This window comes from Dermacentor variabilis, chromosome 1 (assembly GCF_050947875.1).
Source record: "Dermacentor variabilis isolate Ectoservices chromosome 1, ASM5094787v1, whole genome shotgun sequence".
In the NCBI taxonomy this organism is placed as follows: Eukaryota; Metazoa; Arthropoda; class Arachnida; order Ixodida; family Ixodidae; genus Dermacentor; species Dermacentor variabilis.
Genome location: NC_134568.1, coordinates 224,784,016 through 224,806,629, shown reverse-complemented (window position 1 = coordinate 224,806,629; position 22,614 = coordinate 224,784,016). Strand labels below are relative to the sequence as shown.

At 47.4% G+C, this 22,614-nt stretch overlaps 1 protein-coding gene across 6 annotated transcripts in view; it reads right to left on the bottom strand.

Moving 5' to 3' along the window:
- tna (Zinc finger MIZ domain-containing protein tonalli) overlaps window positions 1-22,614 on the bottom strand; it is a 312,918-nt gene that overhangs the window by 26,397 nt on the left and 263,907 nt on the right. For 3 of the 6 annotated variants that reach the window (XM_075669850.1, XM_075669841.1, XM_075669819.1), the window contains 5 exons: window positions 8,011-8,268; window positions 6,547-6,760; window positions 5,602-6,204; window positions 4,388-4,535; window positions 3,454-3,668 (listed from right to left, as the gene is read on the bottom strand). In XM_075669850.1, the coding sequence (XP_075525965.1) occupies window positions 3,454-3,668; window positions 4,388-4,535; window positions 5,602-6,204; window positions 6,547-6,760; window positions 8,011-8,268 (1,438 nt within the window). Of the gene's footprint in view, window positions 1-3,453; window positions 3,669-4,387; window positions 4,536-5,601; window positions 6,205-6,546; window positions 6,761-8,010; window positions 8,269-12,348; window positions 12,367-12,781; window positions 13,314-22,614 lie in introns of those variants that run through there. The other 3 variants (XM_075669833.1, XM_075669860.1, XM_075669829.1) reach the window with 3 other exon arrangements.

Genomic DNA, 22,614 nt, shown 5'->3' with positions numbered 1-22,614 from the left:
AAATCACAATCTGATTATAAGGCACGCCGTAGTGGGGGACTCCGGAAATTTGGCCACCTGAGGTTCTTTAATGTGCACCTAAATCTAGTACACGGGTGTTTTCGCATTTCGCCCCCATCAAAATGTGGCTGCCGTGGCTGGGATTCGATCCTGCAACTTCGTGCTTAGCAGCCCAACACCATGGCCATTAAGCAACCACGGCGAGTCGTTTAAAGCCCAGTTTATAGCAATATAATTATTCAAATTACAATGTGCACCTATACCCAGCAAAAGTTAACTCAAAGGAAATTTTCAGCTAGACCCTTGTACTGCAGGAACAAAAAGCAGTTGATTGGTCTATTCTGAGTCAAGGAGGAGGAATAAACTTTATTTGTGGACAGCAGAATTGAGACCTAGGCCTCTCTACCTAGATGATGGCATCGAGCCCTTGAGCCCTGGCGGCATCTTCGACCTGCTGGATTGCCTTGAGTTGGTCTTTCGGCGTACAGCTGAGCAACAAGGTCTCCCACTGCTCTCTGGTCTTGTTTATTTTATTCTGTGTGGGTGTTCGAGGACAAGCCCAAACCATATGTTGTAGGTCCGCCCTTTCTTGACAGAATCTACATATATCCATGTAAAGGTCCAGGTAGTAGCGGTGGTAGGCCACCAGGTTCAGATATGTATCTGTTTGTAAGAGGCGCCATGTGGACCCTTGCCTTCTACTCAGCGAGGAGTGTGCCAGGGGGAAATGGGCCCTTCCAAATTTGTAGTGTTTGGTGATCTCATTAAAGCTAGTCATCTGGTCTCTCTCCGTTCCCAGCATTTGTTGCATGTCACCTGCTCGGCCCGTCAGTTCTCGAGCCAGGTGGTGCGCTATTTCTGAGTCAATGTGGCATTTCTTAACTACACCTAACTACCAAATGTTTAACTAGACTCTCGTACTACAGCAATAAAAAGCAGTTGGTTGGGTTTATGCTGAGTCACCATGGCATTTTAACAGTACAAAATCTTATAAATGTATTTTTTCTCAAATTAAAGATGATACTGCACACCACAGGTGTATCATGAACTCTAAATGTTAGTAACTGTTTAGTTTTACACCCCAAAGCTACAGCTCAACTACAAGAGGTGCCATATTCACATGAAGGGCGCCAGATTAATTTTGGCCAAATATCTTCAATAAAGTTTCAATAAAGAACAGTATAATTTGAACTTTTTCATTCCAGTCCCTCTGGTACGTAGCCATCATAGCCAGCCAGAACAATGGTCAATCAGCCACCATAACAGGTACACGTTCCCATGGGCTTTTCCAGTGGGTGAACAGGTGTGCCCAAAAATGCTCTGAATGTGCTCAAGTGATGGCTTTTGTCGGCTTCAGCAAAGCCGTTGTGACCTGCTCATTGGGCTCATGAATGCTCACGAGCATTTCTAGAGCAGTTCTAATAATGGCTGTTCTCAAACAGAAAAGTATCATAAATGAAGCTCTAAAAGTCTACACAACCATTTATAAAGCTGAGCACAGGCAGGGCACAAAAACGCACTTAAATAATCAGGCAACAAAGATGGCTTTTCTGATCACCAATTACGCAAACACTATGGCTTAAATTAAAGCTATAGGCACATGACATTTCCTATCACATTTTGTTAGACTAAGTAAGTCTTAATACTCCTTGCTTAACATAACAAGACTTTCAATATGTTTGGTTTTTTGCAAATATCAGGCCCAATGAATGTGACACCAATTATGCACTGAAGACTGGCCACATAGATTACCATGCTTTCAAAAAGTGGTACTGACAAGCTTAGTAGACTAAAAATGCGTATATATCTTGGGGACGAAAGACATTGCAATTAATATCATAAGTTGCCAGCCTGCCACTACCTTTAAGTTTAAGTATTCTTTGTTCAACAAACTGTGACACAGAATGCCTGGCTTTGAAAACTGAAACCATTCAATTTAGCCTTCATTCAAAAGCCTATTCTTTGAAAAATTTGGTGCACGTCAAGAATTCTATGCTGTGGCGTTATAGTAGTCCATCCTCCATTACTACAAATCGGTGCATATCACGGGCGTTTGCAGTTCCCGAAAGTTGCGTGCGGGACTGGCGCAAACAGGAGAGGCGTTCTACACCAGCGGCTGCTAGAGTTGCTGTATATGGCTCCGGCAGGGAGCCATATCACTGCGGGAGGCATATACAGTGACTCTAGTGGCTGCTACGTAGCACGCAGCTGTGCGGCTTCTATCTTGAAAGCGATCTACGATTGGAGACAGAGTCTGCGCACTGCGCTGCATTCTCGTCGCTTAGTTCGCGTTGAAGCAAGAGGCCGCACAAATGTCGATCCGCTCGCTCCTGCTGCCGCATTTCCTCACTCCAGCGTTTTGATAATGTTTCCGCAGTCATTGAGTGAGCCATTCCATGTTTGCTTGCGAGCGCGTGACACCATGCTTGTTAACTTAGTTAGTAAGCAAGCGAATGTTTAAAAGTTTATATGGCCGATAAAACTACTGTCCTTACTTTTCGTATAGCTGTCTACTAATTTGCTATAGTAATCGATGCTTCGCCTTTTGGGCGAAGCTGCGACTTTTTTTATTTATCGCAACTTTAGTGCATTGGGAGTAAATCTTTTTTTCCAAATGAGAGAAAGTTGTATTTCTGTATGAAAGAATGAGGTGCACAGTACTGTAAAGGACTTTTCTGTTTTTTAGGTCACGGCAAATGGGTGCACGTTACAATCCAGGGCATGTTAGAATTGAGTAAATACAGTATTTTATTAATGCAATGAAGTTCACTTTTAACGGACCACGGTAAAACGGACTATGGGCAACAGCGGGCCAAATTAGCGGCAATTTTTTTCAAAATCAGGCGTATAAAACGTACTTTTGCCTTATCGACACGGGCTGACAACTAACTTGCGAGGGTCAGCCAACAATCATGGCTCAATATCGCACACTCAAGGGAGGAAGGCCGGACGGAAATGCGGCATCTTCTTTTGCGCTCGAGGCATGAAGGGGGAGGCGAGAGAGAGGGGTGCTACTCCGCCGGCTGCTGCTTGTGGCGCGACCCCCGTATCTTTAAAGTGATCTGCGATGTGGACAAAGTGCGCCCAGTGCCAGTAGCTTCGTATACATTGTGCTCTCGACGTTTAGTTTGCGCTGAAGCGAGAGACAGCACAAAGGTCAATTCGCTCGCTGCTGCTGCTACGTTTATCTTGCTTCATTTGCTATCGCAATTGATGGTTCACTATTCAAGCGAAGCTGTGACCCTTTTTTGTTTCTTTCCTTCGGATGTGCGTCACTCACTTTCTGCCATAAAGTTGTTGGACATAACGATAAAAATTTCAGAAGTGAGGCATTTTGAATATTACGGACTTCAGGTAAAACGGATGTTTTTTGTCGGATTATCAGGGTCCATTGTAACGAGAGTCGAGCGTAGCAGAACCACAAACTAAATAGAAATGCCGCAGGACACCAACCTGTACTGAAGCAGGCCAATTGGTGTGCATCTGGCGATCCTCATGGTGGAAGCACTTGAGCTGCAGCTCCAAGTCAGAGCGCCAGACGAGTGTCTCGTGCACCGAGGGCTTCAGGTGGAACACGTGGTTACTGACTGCAAGGTTATGCTCCAGCCGGAAGGGCGCCAGGATGATGCCATCTTTCACAGGGAATGTGAGGCGCAACTCGTCATCCTCTGCAGACAACAAAGGAGTAATGCATTCAAGTGACTTTGATCTAGTCGCAGCAAGAGCAGGCATCAGCTGCAAAATATGCATGCAGGGTGCAGTGTGCTAGACAGATCAAGCAACATGATGGCAAACGAGACAAAAAATTCACAGAACAGAGAGGAGCCTACAAGTAAAGCATGCATGTGGTTTGACACATTCGCAATTGATGCCCTTTATCAAACAGCAACCAGGTTCCATTTTTAACCTTAGGTCCTCTAATCACAGCACAAAGAAGACTGCACCACAGCAACGGCAAAGTTCAACAGCAGGACAAATGCTGACTGGTATACTACCAGGTGAGGGGGGGGGAGGGAGAGAAAGGTGAAATTTGGTGTTTTTATAATTACGCATTGAATCCAGACTACATCTATTAATTCAAACCTTAATGAACATGCAAAACTAGTTTGAATTATGTGGCATTTGAATCAAATAGAATGTTTAATATGCATTTGTGCCCTCAGGGCTTTTGAGCATGGTCTGATAAAAGGGAGGTTCAAATAACTGATGTAAAATTTATGAGACAGACCATATTTATTCATTTCAACAGGTGTTCCATCAATGCAGAATGTTCAGTGAACACCTATTGTTTACGTCCGTTAATTTTCTGGTGTTCATATTTTGGGAACTTTATAAGCTTAAACACGACAGCATGAAAAACTTTATATCATACTCAAACTCAACTCACTCTGAATGGGCAGAGGAGGCTTGATATCAGGGAACACAGGCTTTGTGTCCTGGCTTGGAGACAGGTATGGGGGCATGCCCGATGCTGGGGTCAGTGGTGGAGTGGGGTTGCCAGGAATGGGCGAGTGCTGGTAGTTCATGCTCCGCTGCTGTCAGTAGAACATAAAGAAAGCATGTCAGCGTGTCATACTTACATACTAGTGCAAATTATGCATTATGTCATTACATAAAGCTATGCACAACAGAGAGCCAGTGTATTTTTGAGCTGAGTGACTAGCAAGTTGATTAAGTACACGTCTCCTATTACAGCTGCATGTAAATTTCAGGGCCCCTAAACAATCTTCGAAATTTTTTTTATACATTTCAAACAAACGTACTTATCGACTTATCGTATAGGGAATGCCGTGACCGTTATATGATCTCTTGCGAATGCAGCAGTGCTATATGTTCAGTAGGAATGCCAAAAATTCAAAAAACAATCCTATGCTCCTCTCCTGGCCTTTCCGGTGCCTCCTTCGCACATCATAATGTGAACAGGGTGCTACAGCTGATGTCACCAGGGGAAAAAGCTGTCGATTGGTCAGCCATTGAGGAACGACAGTGCTAACATGAACGAGCCAACTGTGCCTCGATAATGTCAGGGGTCTCGCCCATTGTGAGCCACTGAACGTTTTATCAAGCTTCCACTGAAGTCAGCTTCATGCGGAGGGCAATTAGGGGTGGACAAGGGAGACGCCTTTCCTCTGGTGTGCCAACGCAACCCATAGCTCTCACTGCACTAAGCAGAGTTAGCTAAGTAAGCGGCAAGGGGGAGAGGGCACGAGGGGGAAGGGTAGCAAGAAATGGCAGCAGCCACGTACTCATTCAATCAACACTATTACTGCACCATTTCAAAAAATTCTTGCAGCTAGATGTTCAATGTATACTAGTACACATCAGGCACTATGTGGCTAAATTTCAAGCTCAGGGTGATTCAGGGGCCCTTTATGACAAAACTCTAACTGCCGAAACAGAACTTGTGTCTGTGCCCATGGCACTAGTTACATGAGCGGCAATAAAAATGAAGATCCACTTTTCCATAAGCGTTACTGCAGAAGCCATTGATGCAAACAAAATATTGTGGTCAAACATATTAGCAAAGAAGTTCTGTTATGAGGATCACTTTCAAATATGTTGGCACCACTCTACCAGTGGGAAACGGAAGGAAGGTCACACCTGGAAGCCATGTGGTGCATACTGGCCACCCTGCATAAACTGCTGCTCATACTGCGCCTGCGGACCCATGGGCTGCTGGTAGTACTGGCCTCCCTGTGCAGTGCCTGGGTAGGCAGCTGGAGTGGGCATGCCTTGGCCAGGGGGTCGACCTCGCAGGGGAGACCCCTGGTGGTAGGCTGCCAGGGCTCCTTGAGAGGCAGGGGCGCCTCCGCCGTAGCCAGCTCCCTGCTGCTTGGGAAATGGCCCACCGGCTGCCCCTGGGTACTGGGGCCCATACTGCTGCTGTGGGGCGCCCATGTAACCCCCCTGCATGGGCCCTGCTGGATACTGCTGTTGCTGTTGTTGCTGCTGCTGCTGTTGCTGGTGTCGCTTATGTGCCAGGTACTGCTGGGGGCTTGGGTAGGGTCTGCCGCGGGGTGGTGGCTGCTGTTGCTGGTTGTAAAGAGGCCCACCCGCACCACCAAGTTTGGAGGCTGCCCCCAGGGGCCCCATAGTTGGTCCCATCAGACCTCCCATCTGGCCAGCGGCTGCAGCACCATGCGGAGGACCCCGCTGAGGAGGCACCCCATAGCCTGCGCCAGGAAACTGCTGGTGGCCCCCCATCTAGAAGAAAAAGGAGCAAAGCATAATTCACACTGTGAGGAGGAAGCATTGGTAATTCTAGACAGTGAAAGCAAAATAGGTTGATTTATTTAAGACATAAGCAGGACACATCTCCTTCTCTTGAGTTGTATATTAGAACAACATCAAGAAGTAAGATCACTAAGTGTTCTGCATACACAGTCCCTAAAGATATTACAGGTTTGACAGTTGGGCACTGTAGATAAGATTTCTCTTTTGCATGTGCATCTTTTTATTTGTGCTTTGGAGACAAGTTACCACAAAGTATAGCTTTCATTTCTATAGCTAAACATCACAGCACTGCAAATATCAATGAGTGTGTACCTGTCCATACTGTCCACCCATGACTTCCTGCTGCCGTTGCTCCTGGAGAGCAACCACACTTGCTGTAGCTGTAGCTGTAGCAGTGGCCGCAGCCACCAGGGCTGCTGTGCTGAGGGCTGACGGACCTGTCTGGAATTCACCTGCTGTGCCATGTCCAGCAGCTCCCATGGCACCAGGCATGCCACCAGCCATGCCTGCAGGATTCTGGCCATACCTAAACAAACAAAACATAGCAGGCAATAAGCAACCAAGATGTCCTAAGAGCATCAATCATCATGGAATTCCCTGATGATTGGTGCCCAGATGGCATACTTCACACATTAATCAGCGTCGCTTACAAGACTGCGACTGTGCCTAACATGCACTTCCTAATACCTGCTTGTTGGTTAGAACATTATGCAGTTATACATTATGTACTGTTTTTAAAACACCTTTGCACTAAAACAAATGGCATGCCGCTTGCAAGGTGTATACGTCCTGTATTCTTGTAAATAGTTAAGCCTTTCATTTCTGTTTTTGAGCTCTAATATCTGGACACCACCAAAGCACACTGTTAACATTATCTCAGAAGATGACAAAACAAGCTACTGGCTAGAGTAACAAGGCATAGATGAAATGATCAGGCACCTTTCTTAGCCTGCAATGTCCTAGCACCTCACCGTAACTTGCCAAGCTAGAATTTCAGATCAAGGAAGAGCAACAAGCAATAACTACTATTGCTTTTACCAATATGGCTTGTGTGTGCACAAAAAGAAGAAAAACAATTCAGGAGTGCACAACCAACCTGCAAGTAATGAGACCTTATATGAAGATAATATGCAACCACAGCTATTGTGTATGGCCACAAACCTATTAATGATAAACAGTAAGGGCGAAAATAAGCTAACAAAACACCTATCCTGAAAGAAACAACAGTAAACTGAAATAAGATTGTACATTCCAAAAGAATGACTAAAAGTAAACCACCTGTATGAAAGAAATATACTAAGGCACCTGAATTATATAGGTGGAATACATTTCACTAAATCACATGGCCACAAATTGTGGCATTGACCTTAAAATAGTACAAAGCCACTTTCAGGTGGGTGTCATTTTTCTCTTTTGAGAATCTTCATCTCGCAATATCCGCACAACTCATTTAGTTAAAATACAAGTCCTTAACGTTTCTAATGTAACAGGGCTAGTATAAGGATTCATTTCGCTCGACATTATTCCTTTTTTATCATTCACCGCTCATGACAAGCCGATCCTGGTGATAATGTAACAGCTCAGATGAGTGAGCCTACAGGTGAAAAGCAATAGAATTTGAAATCAAATTGTTACAGTAGCCACGCACAATTAAGTGACATAGAGCATCACCATAATACATACAAAACTTGGTGATGGCTAAAGCTGAGCCTTGTTGACAGCCTTGAAAGTTTTAGAGCCGCCTAGCATAAAAAGTGCATGACAAGAGAATCTCACCCAGCATATGCATTGGGAGGCTGTCGGGAAGGTGGCACGGGTGAGTAACCCTTGTTGGGGCCTAGAGGTGATCCTGATGGGTAGCCAGAAGGGGCATACGGGCCCCCCTTAGCCTGGGGGGGCCCAGGCGCGTAAGGCGCTGCGCTCTGCGTGGTGGATGTCACTCCCCACACCGTGGTCACTACTGACAGCTGCTGCTGCTGGCTCACGGGGCCACCCCCGCTTTGCCAGCCCAGGCCCGACATGCCTCCGGCATCACTGCACGAAGCACATACACAGAATGGTCACAAACACAAATCTAGAGTCTAAATTATGTCTGAAAGTTGCATAACCATAAGAGGGATGCCCCAGTGAAGAGCTCCAGATTGTTTTTGGCCAAGGGATGTCTTTTCAATGTGCACCAAAACCTTCAAACACAAGCATTTCTGCACTTCAGCTTCTTGAGAATGAGGAATTACAAAAAGAAACAACCTGTGCCATCATTCTCAGCATCAAGAGGCCACAGTCACTGTGCCATCACAGTGAATCATCAGCTCGTAGTAATACCCTAACAGAAATGATAGTCACTCACAGCTGCACATATTTTTTCCTCCTCTCATGTTTTACGGCCACTCACACTGGTCTAGCATTATACGGTCACATAAAAGTGTGTTCTGCTGAATACGTGTGCAGAATACATGCTTGTGAGAGCTTTATTAAAATATCAATTTTTCTTAAAAGCTCACTATAGTAAAAATGAAGTAATTAATGAAATAGCTATACAGAAGCAACTGAAGTATGTTTTTTACAGTAGATTTCTACCCAGGAGCCTCCATCAAAGAAATGGTAATAAAAGGTGATTTAATTTTATTAAGTACAATTCCTACAGTGTGTTTTATACGAATCAATGCACCTGCCATGGTTGCTTAGTGGCTATGGTGTTGGGCTGCTAAGCACAAGGTCGCAGGATCGAATCCGGACCACTGCAGCTGCATTTCGATGGGAGCGAAATGCAAAACCCCATCAAAATGCAAGAATACCTGTGTGCTTAGATTTAGGCGCACGTTAAAAAACCCCAGGTGGTTCAACTTTCAGGAGCCCCCTACTACAGCGTGCCTCATAATCAGATCGTGGTTTTGGCATGTAAAACACCATAATTTCAAATGAATCAATGTGAACATAGAAACCTCTAACACAGCAGCATCCAGCCTTCAAGGATGAAGGAATCATGGCAAAATGTTATCAGCAGGACAGCATGGTTTACAGGATTGAAAGATCATTTTTCTGGGCAGTCATAACAGTTCCCTCAAGGTTATTGACATCAGAATGGGCACAAAAACATCACCAAGCAGCAGCATGGGGAATTAACCTGCAGCTTTTGCCTTATGGGCTCCTAGACTAGGCTCGAATTTCCCATTGACATTTAAAATTATGGGGCTTTACGTGCGAAAACCACTTTCTGATTATGAGGCACACCGTAGTGGAGGACTCCGGAAATTTTGACCACCTCAGGTTCTTGAACGTGCAGCTAAATCTAAGTACACAGGTGTTTTCGCATTTCGCCTCCATCGAAATGTGACCGCCGTGGCCGGGATTCGATCCCGCGACATCGGGCTCAGCAGCCCAACACCATAGCCACTGAGCAACCACGGCGGGTCATTGACATTTACCTACTACTAATTTGACATGGTTATTGCATCACTTTCTGTTGTTGTTTCACTGTATAATAATACTAAGCTTTAAAAGAATGGTGACAACCAGATGCAAAATCATTGAAGGACATCTTTTAAGTTCATCAAATGCAACAGGTGCCTATGCAATCACATTGTAAGAATACATTGGCATTAAACATCCCATGCTCAAGTGGTGTTGCTGTAGCTTCTAACCTTAAATTTGTGCCTGCTACTTAGCCAATGAAATTCCACAAAACATGTGCAGACATTCTAAAGTCACAGGTCAAATGCTGAACCTTTAAAACCTACACCACTGTTTGTGGGTTCAGCTTGGAGCATACGTGAAACAAATTACCATCCTTTTTTTTTCGGGCAAGAGGACATCTGGGTTTAATGCATGCAATAAAATATACTATTGGGGTACTGACAGACATCTGACATGCTGATCTCACAAAAATTATGCACTTGGCATGAATTTAGAGGAAAAAACATCTCACAACAAAAACTTTAAGCTAAGCTTCAGATAGCCCAATTCTGCATAATGAAGGGCTGCTACCATGGCTAATTCAATAGCTAAAAGGTTATGAAAAACAAAAGGATTGCTCCTTTAGTAGTGCCAAAGGCATAACGAAATGACAAAGCCAACATGGCAGATCTTCATAGCATATCAGAACAATATCCTAATAACTTTAGGCTAGTCCAGTATTTAAAGTGGTCATAAATCTCACAATATATATGCACCATTCGTCATGCATGGAAAGCCATACACATTGGACAGGAAATCTCAAATCTGAGATGTGAACAACTTGTGGGAATGGTCTATCCCCCACGCTATTGTGCACTTATATCTCGAGAGATAGTAGCCATATTTAAAGAAAAGACAATTTAAGCAGAATAATACTGCGTGAGAGTGCAAGACCTGTCTTCTCCCTTTCACCTAGCCTTCTCCAGCATGTGATGTCAGTGCCAATAGAAATGAATAACCGAAACTTCAAAAAACGTTCAGTTGGGCAGTGGCTGCGTTCCAAGTAACTAGTTGTGCAAGTTAATGTTATGCAATGCAAAGAAAAAATATTTTATGTGGCTGCCACTGGCTGTTTACAGCTGAGAAGGTATTACACCTTCAGGTGTAATCTATACTATGCCTTCTACTTGCGGAAAACTTACAGATATCGCTTACTCATGCACTAATGCTTGCCACTGAAAAACAAATGTGAAGTACAGAAGCGTGCACTAAATCCTGGCAGGCTGCAACAAGTGAAGAGTGCACTGAACTGAAATGGCACGCCTGGCCAGAAGCACGTGAAGCCAGACAGCGCTTCTACATTAACCACTCGTGGGTGCTTGCAACATCGCAACGCAGTGCTGTGTGCCAGCACGCTTGCAGCTGTACACTTTACTCGCCGTCCTAGTAATGGCTGGGTAACTAACTACCCGTACATAGTCTGCAGGAAATGTTGCTACGCTAATTCCCGCATTACTCCAGTATGAGCCAAGTTCACATCCTCCGACAACCCCGAGACGTATTGTAGTCATCAAAGCATGCCCTCTTGATTGAACACAAGCAGGAGGCCCCAAAAAGGCAAAAAAAAATATTCCAGCGCCTGCAGTGGGTGATGGATGAGCTATAAAAAGTACATGTTACGAATTCTTGCAAATGAAAAACAAAAAGGTTGCGGTTTGTGCTGCAGCCTTCGACGTACGCTCATACACGCTTCGTCTCCTCCATAGATGTAGCATCGAACGACTTCACTGGAACAAGCGTTATCCCGTTAACGCCGCTAATATGCAGCCGTGTTACCGGCGCATGAAGTGGCAGTCACGAAACATCGTGACTGATAACAACATTGTTAAACATTTAATGCCAGGTGCTATACTGGAACTCTGCGCATGAAGTCACGAGAGCGCTTTCGACAGCGATCTAAAGTGCCCGTGTGACGGCGGTACCTCGGCATTGAAGTCGTGTAATAAGTTTGAACCGTAGAGTTTCGTACTAGCAGTAAACTCTACAGTAAAATATGGTTTGAACGGTGCAGAAAAACCGGGACGTGTAATGTCCCTCACCCTGCCGGAGCAACTCCATGAGAGAGCTAGCACAGCTGCTGAACTCACTTCTCAAATGTTTCCCCAAGAAATCAACACGACGCGTCTGGCACGCAGCATCTGTACGCAAGCGTCAAGCCGTTGAAAGCGGCTCTCACCTTGCGAAACGCGCCGCGCGCGCGAGTTATGACGTGACAGAGCGTGTAGTAAGGAATCAAAGGCTCACAACATCAAAATGCATGAAAGAGAAAGAGGGAGAAAAGAAAGGACTTCACCGCTTCAAATAAAATTTTGTTTCCATTTTAAGTCAGGAAGATAGAACTACACATCAAAAGTACTTCATATCCCCTACAGTCCACATTTACTAGCTGCGAGTTACAGAACACAGCCGGCACAATTACGGTTTGAGGGACACAAAATTTTCATCGCTTGGGCGCGCAAGTATTATTGATGCACTACCGCTCCTACACAAAACTGACAGTACCACCGGAACAAGCATATTTGCACTGAAAAAGCAACAATCGCGCACATGGCATCGCTGAGCAACTCCGTGTGAAAACAAGTTCGATCAGCAGCGAACTTCAAAACGTCGCGGGTCGGCGCACACGCCCGGCCGAGCAGCGCAGCTCTAAAAACAACGTACCGGAAAGTTTTACCAATTCACCAAAGGACGTACACACGCACTAAAGGAGATAAATAAAAAAACCACAATGATGCAAGAATGAGTTGAGAGCGGTAAAAAGAAAGGATATTACGTTTTTGCAAGTTATGTTAATGCAATGACAAATTTACGGCGTCCGCAGGTACTCCGGTGTTGACCGAAACGGTGCCGCGGCAACTGTTGCAGTACGCGACAATAGAAACAAAGACAGGCCGATCGTGCACAACAGTTACAGGATTGGCTTGTCTTCTGCTCTGTGCTAACTGCGCTAAACAAGACAACAGAACCGCATCTGAAAACCGCCGCGCCGATCGCGTTTTGTTCCATATGATCGGCGAGGTCCTCATTCACGGTAACATTGTCGGCTTGCTACACGCTATCGGCACGTTTTACTCTGCAAAAAAGAGAAGCTTACCTTCCGGAAAGCGTTTGTCCATCGCAGTAAACATCAGCCACAATTTCTAGTTGGGTCATGGGCGTGATAGAACACATGATTTCGCGTGGAAACCCATATAAAACGCAATCACACACGCACGCACACACCACACATTCACGCCATTGTTAGAGGATGGCTGCCACTCGCTCGGACGAGCGCGAATGCGCATGCCCGGAAGCGCCGTGACGTCACGCGCGGAGCAGTCCATGCCAACCGAGCAGCTGGCGGTCGCTCGCGGTGGTTGGCAAAGCCGCTGGGACTGCTAGCGCGACTGCGCTCGAGCGTCGAGGACGACCTTACACGCGCGCAGCGCGCAAAAGGCGGAAAATCAATATCTGCTGCACACATACACGGAAGTCCTTGAAAATCCCTTTGTCTCTGCTGCAGTCGCCGCAGAGTATGCTGGCCGCGAAGTGAAATCGACCACTAGGATGGCCGACGTTACGAGGTCGCCATCTGAACCCACGCGCGGCCGAAATACCAGCCGGCTGTGTTCTTGTGAATTGTGTATAATAGCGAATAATAACGCTAACACAACAAGTGTGGGAAGTGTGCCTGCACCGATCAAGCACAGTGCGACATGCCTCCCACCCTCCGCCCCAAATCTCGCAAATACCGCCGGCGCTGACAACGTACTCCTCCGCTGAACGCGAAAATAGGCACGTCCACCGCTGTTTATATTCCCTCATAGATGGCGCTGGCACCGCTGCGCTCGTGCGTCGTTCTGCTCACCCCGGAGCACCGTGCCCCGGGGGTCGTCGTCTGCTCTTCACGAGCGTTTTTGTTTTCTGCAGTTTGAGTTACAACTTTCGAACTTTGGATGCTGACTGTTCGGCAGTTACAATTAGCACAAATCTTCTGAAACGTGTGCACAGTAACTGAAATGTGTAGCGCAATAGTGGCGCGTGACGAGCCCTAGCAGCGGCGATGAAATGGTAACTTTTGCAAGCAGAAGATAAGCATGATGGAAAAAGTTGCAGATAAAGGAAATTACGCAATTTCCCGAAATGGACGGTAAAAACCTAGAAGCATTGTATGCAGACAAGCTAAGTGCTAGAGTTATCGAACATCATAAAAAGTTATTTGCAGGCGTTTGTCGTCGATGAGACGAGTACATTTACCTCACATGGCACGACTTGTTTGCGTTTGCAAAGAAAACCTTAGTGCGATGCCCAAGGAGCTGTGCGTACCACCATGCTTTCGCTGGCGAGTGGGTGAATGACGAAATGTGTGAATAACGAAGGAGTAACAAACAAACAAGCGGCGTCTGCACAAAGTTTGGGACATCATACACAAGGTCAGAAGAAAAGAGGAGAGGGGCAGCGTGAGGAAGAAGCAGCATACGATAGTGCGCGAGCGGCTTCTTATGCGCTCCTTCTCGCACATAAATCGCTCAAAACCTTCCAAAACCGCGCTGCCAGAAGTAACGTAAAAATGAAGAGCCATGCCACGAAAGAGGACAGCGAGGCATCGCATGAGAAGGTGGAAAGACTGCGTGAGAGAGAAAAGCGCATGCGCACCCGCAAACGCTGTCGCGTCGTCTGCTACACGAGTGGGACTACTTGTTTACCGCGGACTCATGCTGATGCACTCCGCCCGAGCTCGTCTGCTTCGCAGTTCTTCGCTCGCCTCCGGTCACTCCGCTTCCTCTCTCAATTCGCTGGTTCAATGCCGCTCTCACCCACGCGTCGCTCGCATGTGCAGAGGAGGTCTTTTGTCAGGAAAGAAAGAGCAAAACGGTTAGCATCGCCCCGCAAGCCCTTGCTCCGCGGTTTACTTAGCGGGATCGCGCACTACTGGCGGTCGTACAGCGAGGCAGCGGCTAGCCTTGGCACCGTCGCTGCAACAGCCGGCGTAGCGAAGTGAAACTTGATGGGAGAAGGCCAAGTCGTCGTCGTTGTCGTACCCCCCACCCCCACCTTCCGGGAATGCAAGGGAAGCAACGACGAACAGACATCGGCTTTAGCCACTTGAGACACTCGGACTGTCCGATACTGCTTTGAAACACCCGCCACGCCGATTTTGACTGCCGAGGATATTGCGGGGAAATGCGCGCATGCTTCGATTATGGCCAGTTTTTCTTTTTCATTCTTTTTTTTTTCCCACAATTTTCTGTCTCTTCTACCAGAGGAAAGGATCACCTATGAGCTGACAGTTCTTGTTGAATGCTGCACAGCAAATGCAGCGTGGTATAAGCAAGTGCTTGACATTGACACAAAAATATGCGGAGAAATGGAATCACAGATAGAAATAATCGCAGAAAGATCATGTGGGTAAATGTTGTTGATGCCGGGCGCACGGCGGAGCGCATATTAACTACCAGAACACAGCCTCCACGATAATATCTCCGCCTCACGGCTGCCGAATCCGCAACGTTACCATATGCAGTCGCTTTTCTAACAGGCCGTGTCTCATATGCGGGGCTCGTGTTCTTGATGAGCTCGTCTCCCTATTTCCCGTAATCACTCCTTACTAAGATTTCTGACTTTGAGATCCCCACATCGGCGGTGCCTTTCCAACTTTCAACCTTGTTTCATTGCGTTAGCTATTATATGGATACTTAGAGCGAATTTTTGCCGCCGTCACCGTGAGGCTCCGTATATATTTATGTATATGTATGCTATATGCCACGCCATGCTATATTACATGCGGTATATGCTGGTTATATTGTCACACCATTCTATCACTAAAGTTGCTCATACTAGGTCTTACATTCTTGGCAAAATTATTCCGCAGGATTTTGAGAACGGCAGCCCACAATCAAATGTCATAAAAGAAAGCACCGACAGCGCATACCTTTCATCTTCTCAGACTTGTATATTAAAAGTGCGAAAAAATAACAGAATTCAAACCTGAATATGGTGTAATATTTTAGGGCGCAGTTATTAGGCGCTTTGTGGTGTCTCTACTCTGTCAGTCCCTGGCGATTAATTGTGCGCTGTGATGAAATAAATTAGGCGCCATTCCTGCGTTTCGCGTCGGCGTCGTCCCTCGGCTTAACCGAGCGAACGCGGAGCGCAGGGAGGGACTGTTAGGAATGGCCTGCCAAGTTGCGGACCTGCAGGTTTTCTCAGCCAGCTGCAGCTGCGAACGTTGCTATCTTCCCCGAAGAGAACCAGCTAGGACAGCGCTAACCGACCATGCGCCTCGTTTGGAGGATCGGTGACGACAGTAGGCCGGTCGTCACCGAGCACGGGGCGCCAAACGTGTTTGGCGCCCCGTGCATTGTTGGTTAATTTGCCGGGTCGTCATGGTCTCTCTGTGGCAGGGGGAGCCGCCCTGGCAAAAGGGTGCTTTGCGGTACGGGGGCCCCAGGATTCGTTACAGTCTGCAGACACACGTGGCGACTACAGGAAAAAGGCAGCTCTGGAATTTAGAGGCGCCGGCTGGGGTCGGCCGTGAACACCTGACTACGGGGACGCAAGACAATGGATACCACGACGACTGCGCTGCAAAGGTCCTCGGAGAGAGCACCGAAACCTGTGCGGCATGTGTGTGCGTAAAACCCCTACCACCTTCTCACAAAGGCGCCCACGAGGATTTTCTACGAATTGACTAGTCGAACGTTTTCCTCACCTAGGGACAAATAGGGTGCTGGTGCTCGTCGTCGTGCTCTGTGCTCGAAATGTACTCGTGAGCTGTGTGCTCGATTGCTGTATGCTTCTCTTGCGGGCTCCATTTGGGAGTCACGCTAGACTGTGTAAATGTATCCCATGTTCAAATGTAAATAAATCCTGCTCGCCTAGTCCTGTCGCCCAAGTTCCTCCGATCGTCCTACAAGCCCGACTCCAAATCCAATAGGACGAAAGCGATAGCGAAGACAGCGTCAGGAGGAAAGCGAAGGAAGAGGGTGCAGCGCAACCATGAGGCAGAAAGCGGAGGACAAGGGTATGACGAAATCATGGGAAGAAAAGCGTAGTACCACAAGACGGGCCCTGTGGCGACGACCGCTAGGAACTGGCGCCAGAGTAGCGCGCCGCGGTCTTTTCACCGATGGCATGCGGCAACCGCGTCGACCGATACCATAAATGGAAACAAAGCGCTGCATGAGCGGAGGTCTGTATGCAGTGTCTGCTGTGAATAGCGCCCACGTGCACCCACGCGCTCCCTCTCGCGATATCCCGATTAGCGGAGCAGTCGCGCCACACCTCGTTCCGTTTGCAATGCGCCGCGCGATACAGATTGTCCGCGCCAGCCTATATATCGCGATATGAAAACACGTATGGGCTGCGCTCAAATTTCGCCTTAGGGAGCATCGTAATCGTCGATGGATTTTTTTTTATTATTATTGGCGCGGATCTGTGCTACCTCCGGAGTGAGTGCAGGAAAGAAAAAAAGAATATGGGGTTTTACGTGCCAAAACCACTTCCTGATTATGAGGCACGCCGTAGTGGAGGACTCCGGAAATTTTGACCACCTGGGGTTCTTTAACGTGCACCTAAATCTAAGTACACGGATGTTTTCGCCACCATCGAAATGCGGCCGCTGTGGCCGGGATTTGATCCCGCGACCTCGTGCTCAGCAGCCCAACACCATAGCCACTGAGCAACCAAGGCGGGTAGCTCAGGAAAGAGGGTTCAAACTTACCCGATACTGAAAAATTGTGGTAAAGGCGCTAAGAAAGACGTTGGCTTTAATTAATAAACATAAGCGCAATTTCTCAGGACGAAATGGTGGGTTAGTTGGTTGTACATATACTTGAACACAGCGCACAATAACTGTACATGTCGCTGGTACGATGGTCCCCCTTCCCTTTCTTTTTTTTTTTTTTTTTAAGGAAGAATCTTATGGTGGAGGGGGGGGGTTAGCAGATGTTTTTTTTTTTTTTTCGTACTCTACGTGATCAATTTTTTTCGCCGGAAGAATCATTTGTGGCGTGAAATTACACGCTAACAAACAAGATTTCGTATTCGCGTCGGGTGCGTACTCGCAAAGCTTTCGTGTGACACATCTGACGCTTCCAGCCGATCATAAGCACTGCTCTTATTTTAAACATGTTTGTGCTTTTCTATTTATTACTATTACTATTAAGAATATTATTATTACTATTATCAATTGCAGGACCTCGAATGTTCAGTGGCCGGGCTATGGCCTGATATCAGCGACAAACACACCCAAATAATAATAAGAGTAATACTGCAGATGATAGACGACAACCTGCATATAGCTCGACCACACTTTTTACGTCTGTATTATTTATTCATACGACAGCGCGCAGCGTTGTTCGTTTGAACGTCGGAGCTACATGCAGCTGTTTCGTTTGACGAGCGACATGCCACCTTGAAATAGCTGGAAATATTCGCTCATGAGTGTACGGACTCATTTCTTAGGCGTGAGCGCCGACGAGCAGTGACGTAACCAGGTGATGGCCCACCGGGAACGTGACCCCTCGAAAGTTCTGCGTTAGTATGCAGCCTCCCTCCTCGATCCCCGCATCCTCCCCGTCTCCTGTCAAAAGCGCCCCCTCCCCGCAGTAAAAGAATTTCTGGCCACTGCCGACGGGTGCACCTTGATAACGCATGGCTGGCAATAATGCCACAAGAAACACCTCCGTGACTATCTTGCTGCTTGCAGATTGGTCGTAACAACATCCGTTAGGCGGTGCAGTTCCGCCAAACGGACGTTGTTACAACTTTATGCGTCAACGACTCAGGACCGCGCCGCCGAAATGGCACAAGCGAAATCGACTACATACGCCCGCTGTGCCAGGCGCGCGGCGTGTACCTGCGCGCAGCAAACGGATAAGGTGCCGCGCTTCCGCCGCCTCGAACTGGGTCCGGCAGCTTTTGTTGTGTCGTGCCGCGATATGCAGGCCACGAGTTGCACAAGGCTCGTCTTGCGAGGCTCTCGCCGGCCGACGTTGGCCGGGCTGACGGATGCGCCGGACAATCGGCGGCGTTGCGCGATAGGGGCCGCGCCACGCCGGATGAGACGTTGCGAAAGCGACGCCGGCAGTCTTTTAGAAGCGGCGCTTGCGAAGCAGGCCTATGCGCTCGTCACACGGCCAACCTCAGAAATAAATAACAACAAAGCATTGACAGTAGCGATTCCGAAGCGACGTGCTGTTCCCTGGCGGCTTCGAGGCAAAACGGTAGATTTCTGGCATTCACGCGCGGCTTCGTATTACTGTCGAGGTTAGAAGGTGCTCTGACCGCACCAGTAAGGCGCGTTGCCTCTCGGTAAGCCGAGGACTCCAGAGCCCAGAAGCAGCATTTGACACTCTCTCGTGCACATGACAGAGAGGTACGTATTGATTCATTAAGGCCAAGACTGCCTTTCCATGCACGGCGGGTGCATGGAAAGTGTGAGGGTGTTCGCCAAAAGGTGAAGTTCGCCATCGTTAACTTGTACGGGACAGCTGACAAGCGCTAAAATATCGAGTGTGCAACGGCAACAGAGTTCGATTCAGTCGATCGGACCAGTCGAATTTCCGACGTGTCGATTAAGGGGATGACAGGATAAGGCGTCGAGCGATCACAGCCGCAGGGCAAGCTCGTGAAGAAGGGTTAGGCCATTCTCGTGAAGGCATCGCAGTCCATAGGAGACGGGCAGTGCTTTCTTATCCCAGAGCAGGAGAGCTGGCTGTCGCAGCCGGGCTGTGCAAGCGCATCATTCACAGGAGGTCTCTGCCTCCCTGGCGCGCACGAGCGGCGACAAGGCTGCTTGGCTCTTGGGCCAAGATGGGACTTGGATCGATGTCGAACGCCCTCGAAGGGCTCCACAGCCGCGGAAGCACGCCCCGCGAGGAAAACAGGCGGGCTCCAGGAGAGAGCGCGGTGCGTATACTGGCGTGACCTCAAGGCGTGACCACGTAAACCGACTCCTCTGTAAACAGAAGGGGAAGGGCGCGCGAGGACGAAGCGGCGTCCTTGGCGCGGCCATGCCAAGGCTCCGCGTCGTCCGGCCTCGGCGCTTCCGCGACGCCGACGTGACGGCAACGTTGGGGAGGACCGGCGAGATTCACGGGCGACAACGGATTCGCTGGAGCGCCCACACTTCCCTCTTACTCCAAGACGCCGGTTCCCGGACCCAGGCGCAGCTCGGAATGTGCGCCCTGAGCCATTTCCGACCGGCAATTCAGGTCACGTATATCAAAAACAAAGAAAATAGACTGCACAACCGGACTTCCCCTCGCGGCCACATCTGAGAGCTTCGCAATTAGGTAAATCGCGACCCGTTATTATGTTTGTGATCAGCAGGCATCGCAGCCAGTTTTGTCATATGAAGTGGAAATTCTGTGAATTTACGTGCCAAAACACGATCTGATTATGAGCGACGTCGTAGAAGGGGACACCAGATCAATTTTGACCACTTGGGCTTTAAAACGTGCACCTGAACGTAAGTACACGAGCGTTTTGGCATTTCGCCCCCATCGAAATGCGCCCGGCATCGAACCCGCGATCTCGAGCACAGCGGCGCAACACCGTAGCCACTGGGCTACCACGGCTAGGTGCGAAGTCAAAAGAAAAGCCAACAAGGCAGCGCGTCGCGCCGCCGTGGGCCCTATTTTGTAATGACTTAAATTAATTAAACAATGGGGTTTTACGTGCCAAAACCATATTCTGATTATGAGGCACGCCGTAGTGGAGGACTCCGGAAATTTTGACCACCTGGGGTTCTTTAACGTGCACCTAAATCTAAGTACACGGGTGTTTTCGTATTTCGCCCCCATCGGTAATGACTTCATTTCACGTTCCATTCTTTTCTTATCACCCAGCGATAACACCTTACGGCGGTGTCCAATCCAACTGGCGAAGGACAAAGAGAATGGAAAAGAAACCCTCATTTACGAAATATGACCCCTGCGGTCCTTCCCACGGTCTTCAATCCTTCTCGCTCTCTCAACTACATCCTCAGCGCGCTATCCGGGCTTATCGTAGACCCATTCTCTCTTGGTTGCGTTTCCACATTATCCCGTGATATATATGCTCATATTAACGGAAGCGTTAACCTTACTAAATATCTTGCGTGATCAGTTTGTTTGCTTTCATCATGCGTCGTCCGGCCCCAATGGGATTCCATCATACTCTCGATTCCAGCCTTTTCTCATTGATCTCGAAGCCACGTATGCACTGCAAGTGCTCGTAGCATCAGTTAATTTTGAGAGTCTCGCGCGATTCCTCCGCTAAGAGATTTGCTATCCACACACAAAAAGAGATATACAGCAGCTATAAATGATACAAATAAGGACAGTTATAATCGTATTTCTGAAATATAAAAGATTTGACTCTACACTTTATAGCCACGCTTCTACCTTACAGAGCTGCGCCGAAAAGGCGCCCGCCTTTTTGCATGAAGTACATCGAACGGCCAATTGGAGATAACTGCCACATCATATCTTGCCCCTTTAACAACACGAAGGACTCTGCTCACACAAAAGCAAGCATCGAAGGGACGCTAAAGAGAAACACTAAACCAATATAGACTGATGAAGTTTTCTTTCAAAACACTATAATCACTATTCTGGCGATAAGATGTTGATTACTAGAAAAGAAACTGAAGGTAAAAGTTACATTATGCAAAATGTCGCGCTTAATACCCCAGCGTCAGTGTGTCAGCGTGACGTCACAGATTTCAAAGTATTTTTTCACATTTGGGCAACTATCGCTCGATAAAAGTTCTCTAAATTACGCTAACTTTCAGTCTTTAGCTCTTTTAGAGCACAATTCAATCGGCTTTCATCTATCGAATATCGACTAGGCCCGGTCAGAATCCATGACGTCACGGAGAGCTGGTGCGCGAACTTCAAGGGGGCGTCGCCACCAGTCGCTCGTTCTTGCGTCCTTTCAGACTTACCAGGTAAGCATTTCATCACGAATGCACTGACACATCTCAAATAGCTTTTCTATACATAGAAATAGTAGAAATATAGTAGTATAATACCATAGTATATAGTATAGTATAATATAGTATAATAGTATAGTATAGTATAGTATAGTATAGTATAGTAGAAATATAGTAGTAGAAATATAAATAGTCTATACATTTGCCGGGACGAATTCATGTAAGCATTGCTTTCTTTCCGAGGACCATTTCTGGATGGAATGTGCTTCCAAGATCAGTTTTTGAAGCGCGAAATACCTCCCGAACACTTGAAAGCTATTTCTTGAGTTAAATTGATCGTGTGACTTAACGGCGACCATATCTTTTTTAGTGTCAAGCTGAAATTTCCTAAAGCCATACATCATGTCCATGTATGTGTACTCATACTTGTATATATATATTTGTACAACGTCTCTTTTTTTTTTTTTTTTTTGCACTTGACTAGTGTGATAACGCTTTATCAAGGTCTGTCATTTTTGCTTGTTCGATATAGCGCATGTATATCTACTATATGTATACTCATTCATGATGGTACTTCTATTTCTTCTTTTTCATGAATCCACTCCTGCTTGGGTCTGAGCATGGCCTACAGTACAGTGGAATACAATAAAAAATAATAATTAAAAAAAAACGTTGGTAGCCGAAAAAGGATCGCTGCTGCTGCAGCTATAGCTGGCATTGGAATGTGTCCGCCGTTGTAACGCCATTCGAGCAGACTGCGGCCGAACAAAGGGATTATTACATGCAGTCGCAAGTTTCGACACACCAATAGGGTTCAGTGACATCATCGTATACTGTCGGCGGAGCAGGCCGCGCATCCTGTTCCCTAGCAGCCGGCGTTCGACCCGCGGGGTCAGAGCGCGGGCGCGCATCTACCTCCTCTTCGCAGGCTCGCGAGCGTGTCCAGTCCACTGCCCTCGAACACTGCACATTGCTGGCGACGGCACAAGAGACAAACAACAAGTACGCAAGAAACATTACCGTTTCTC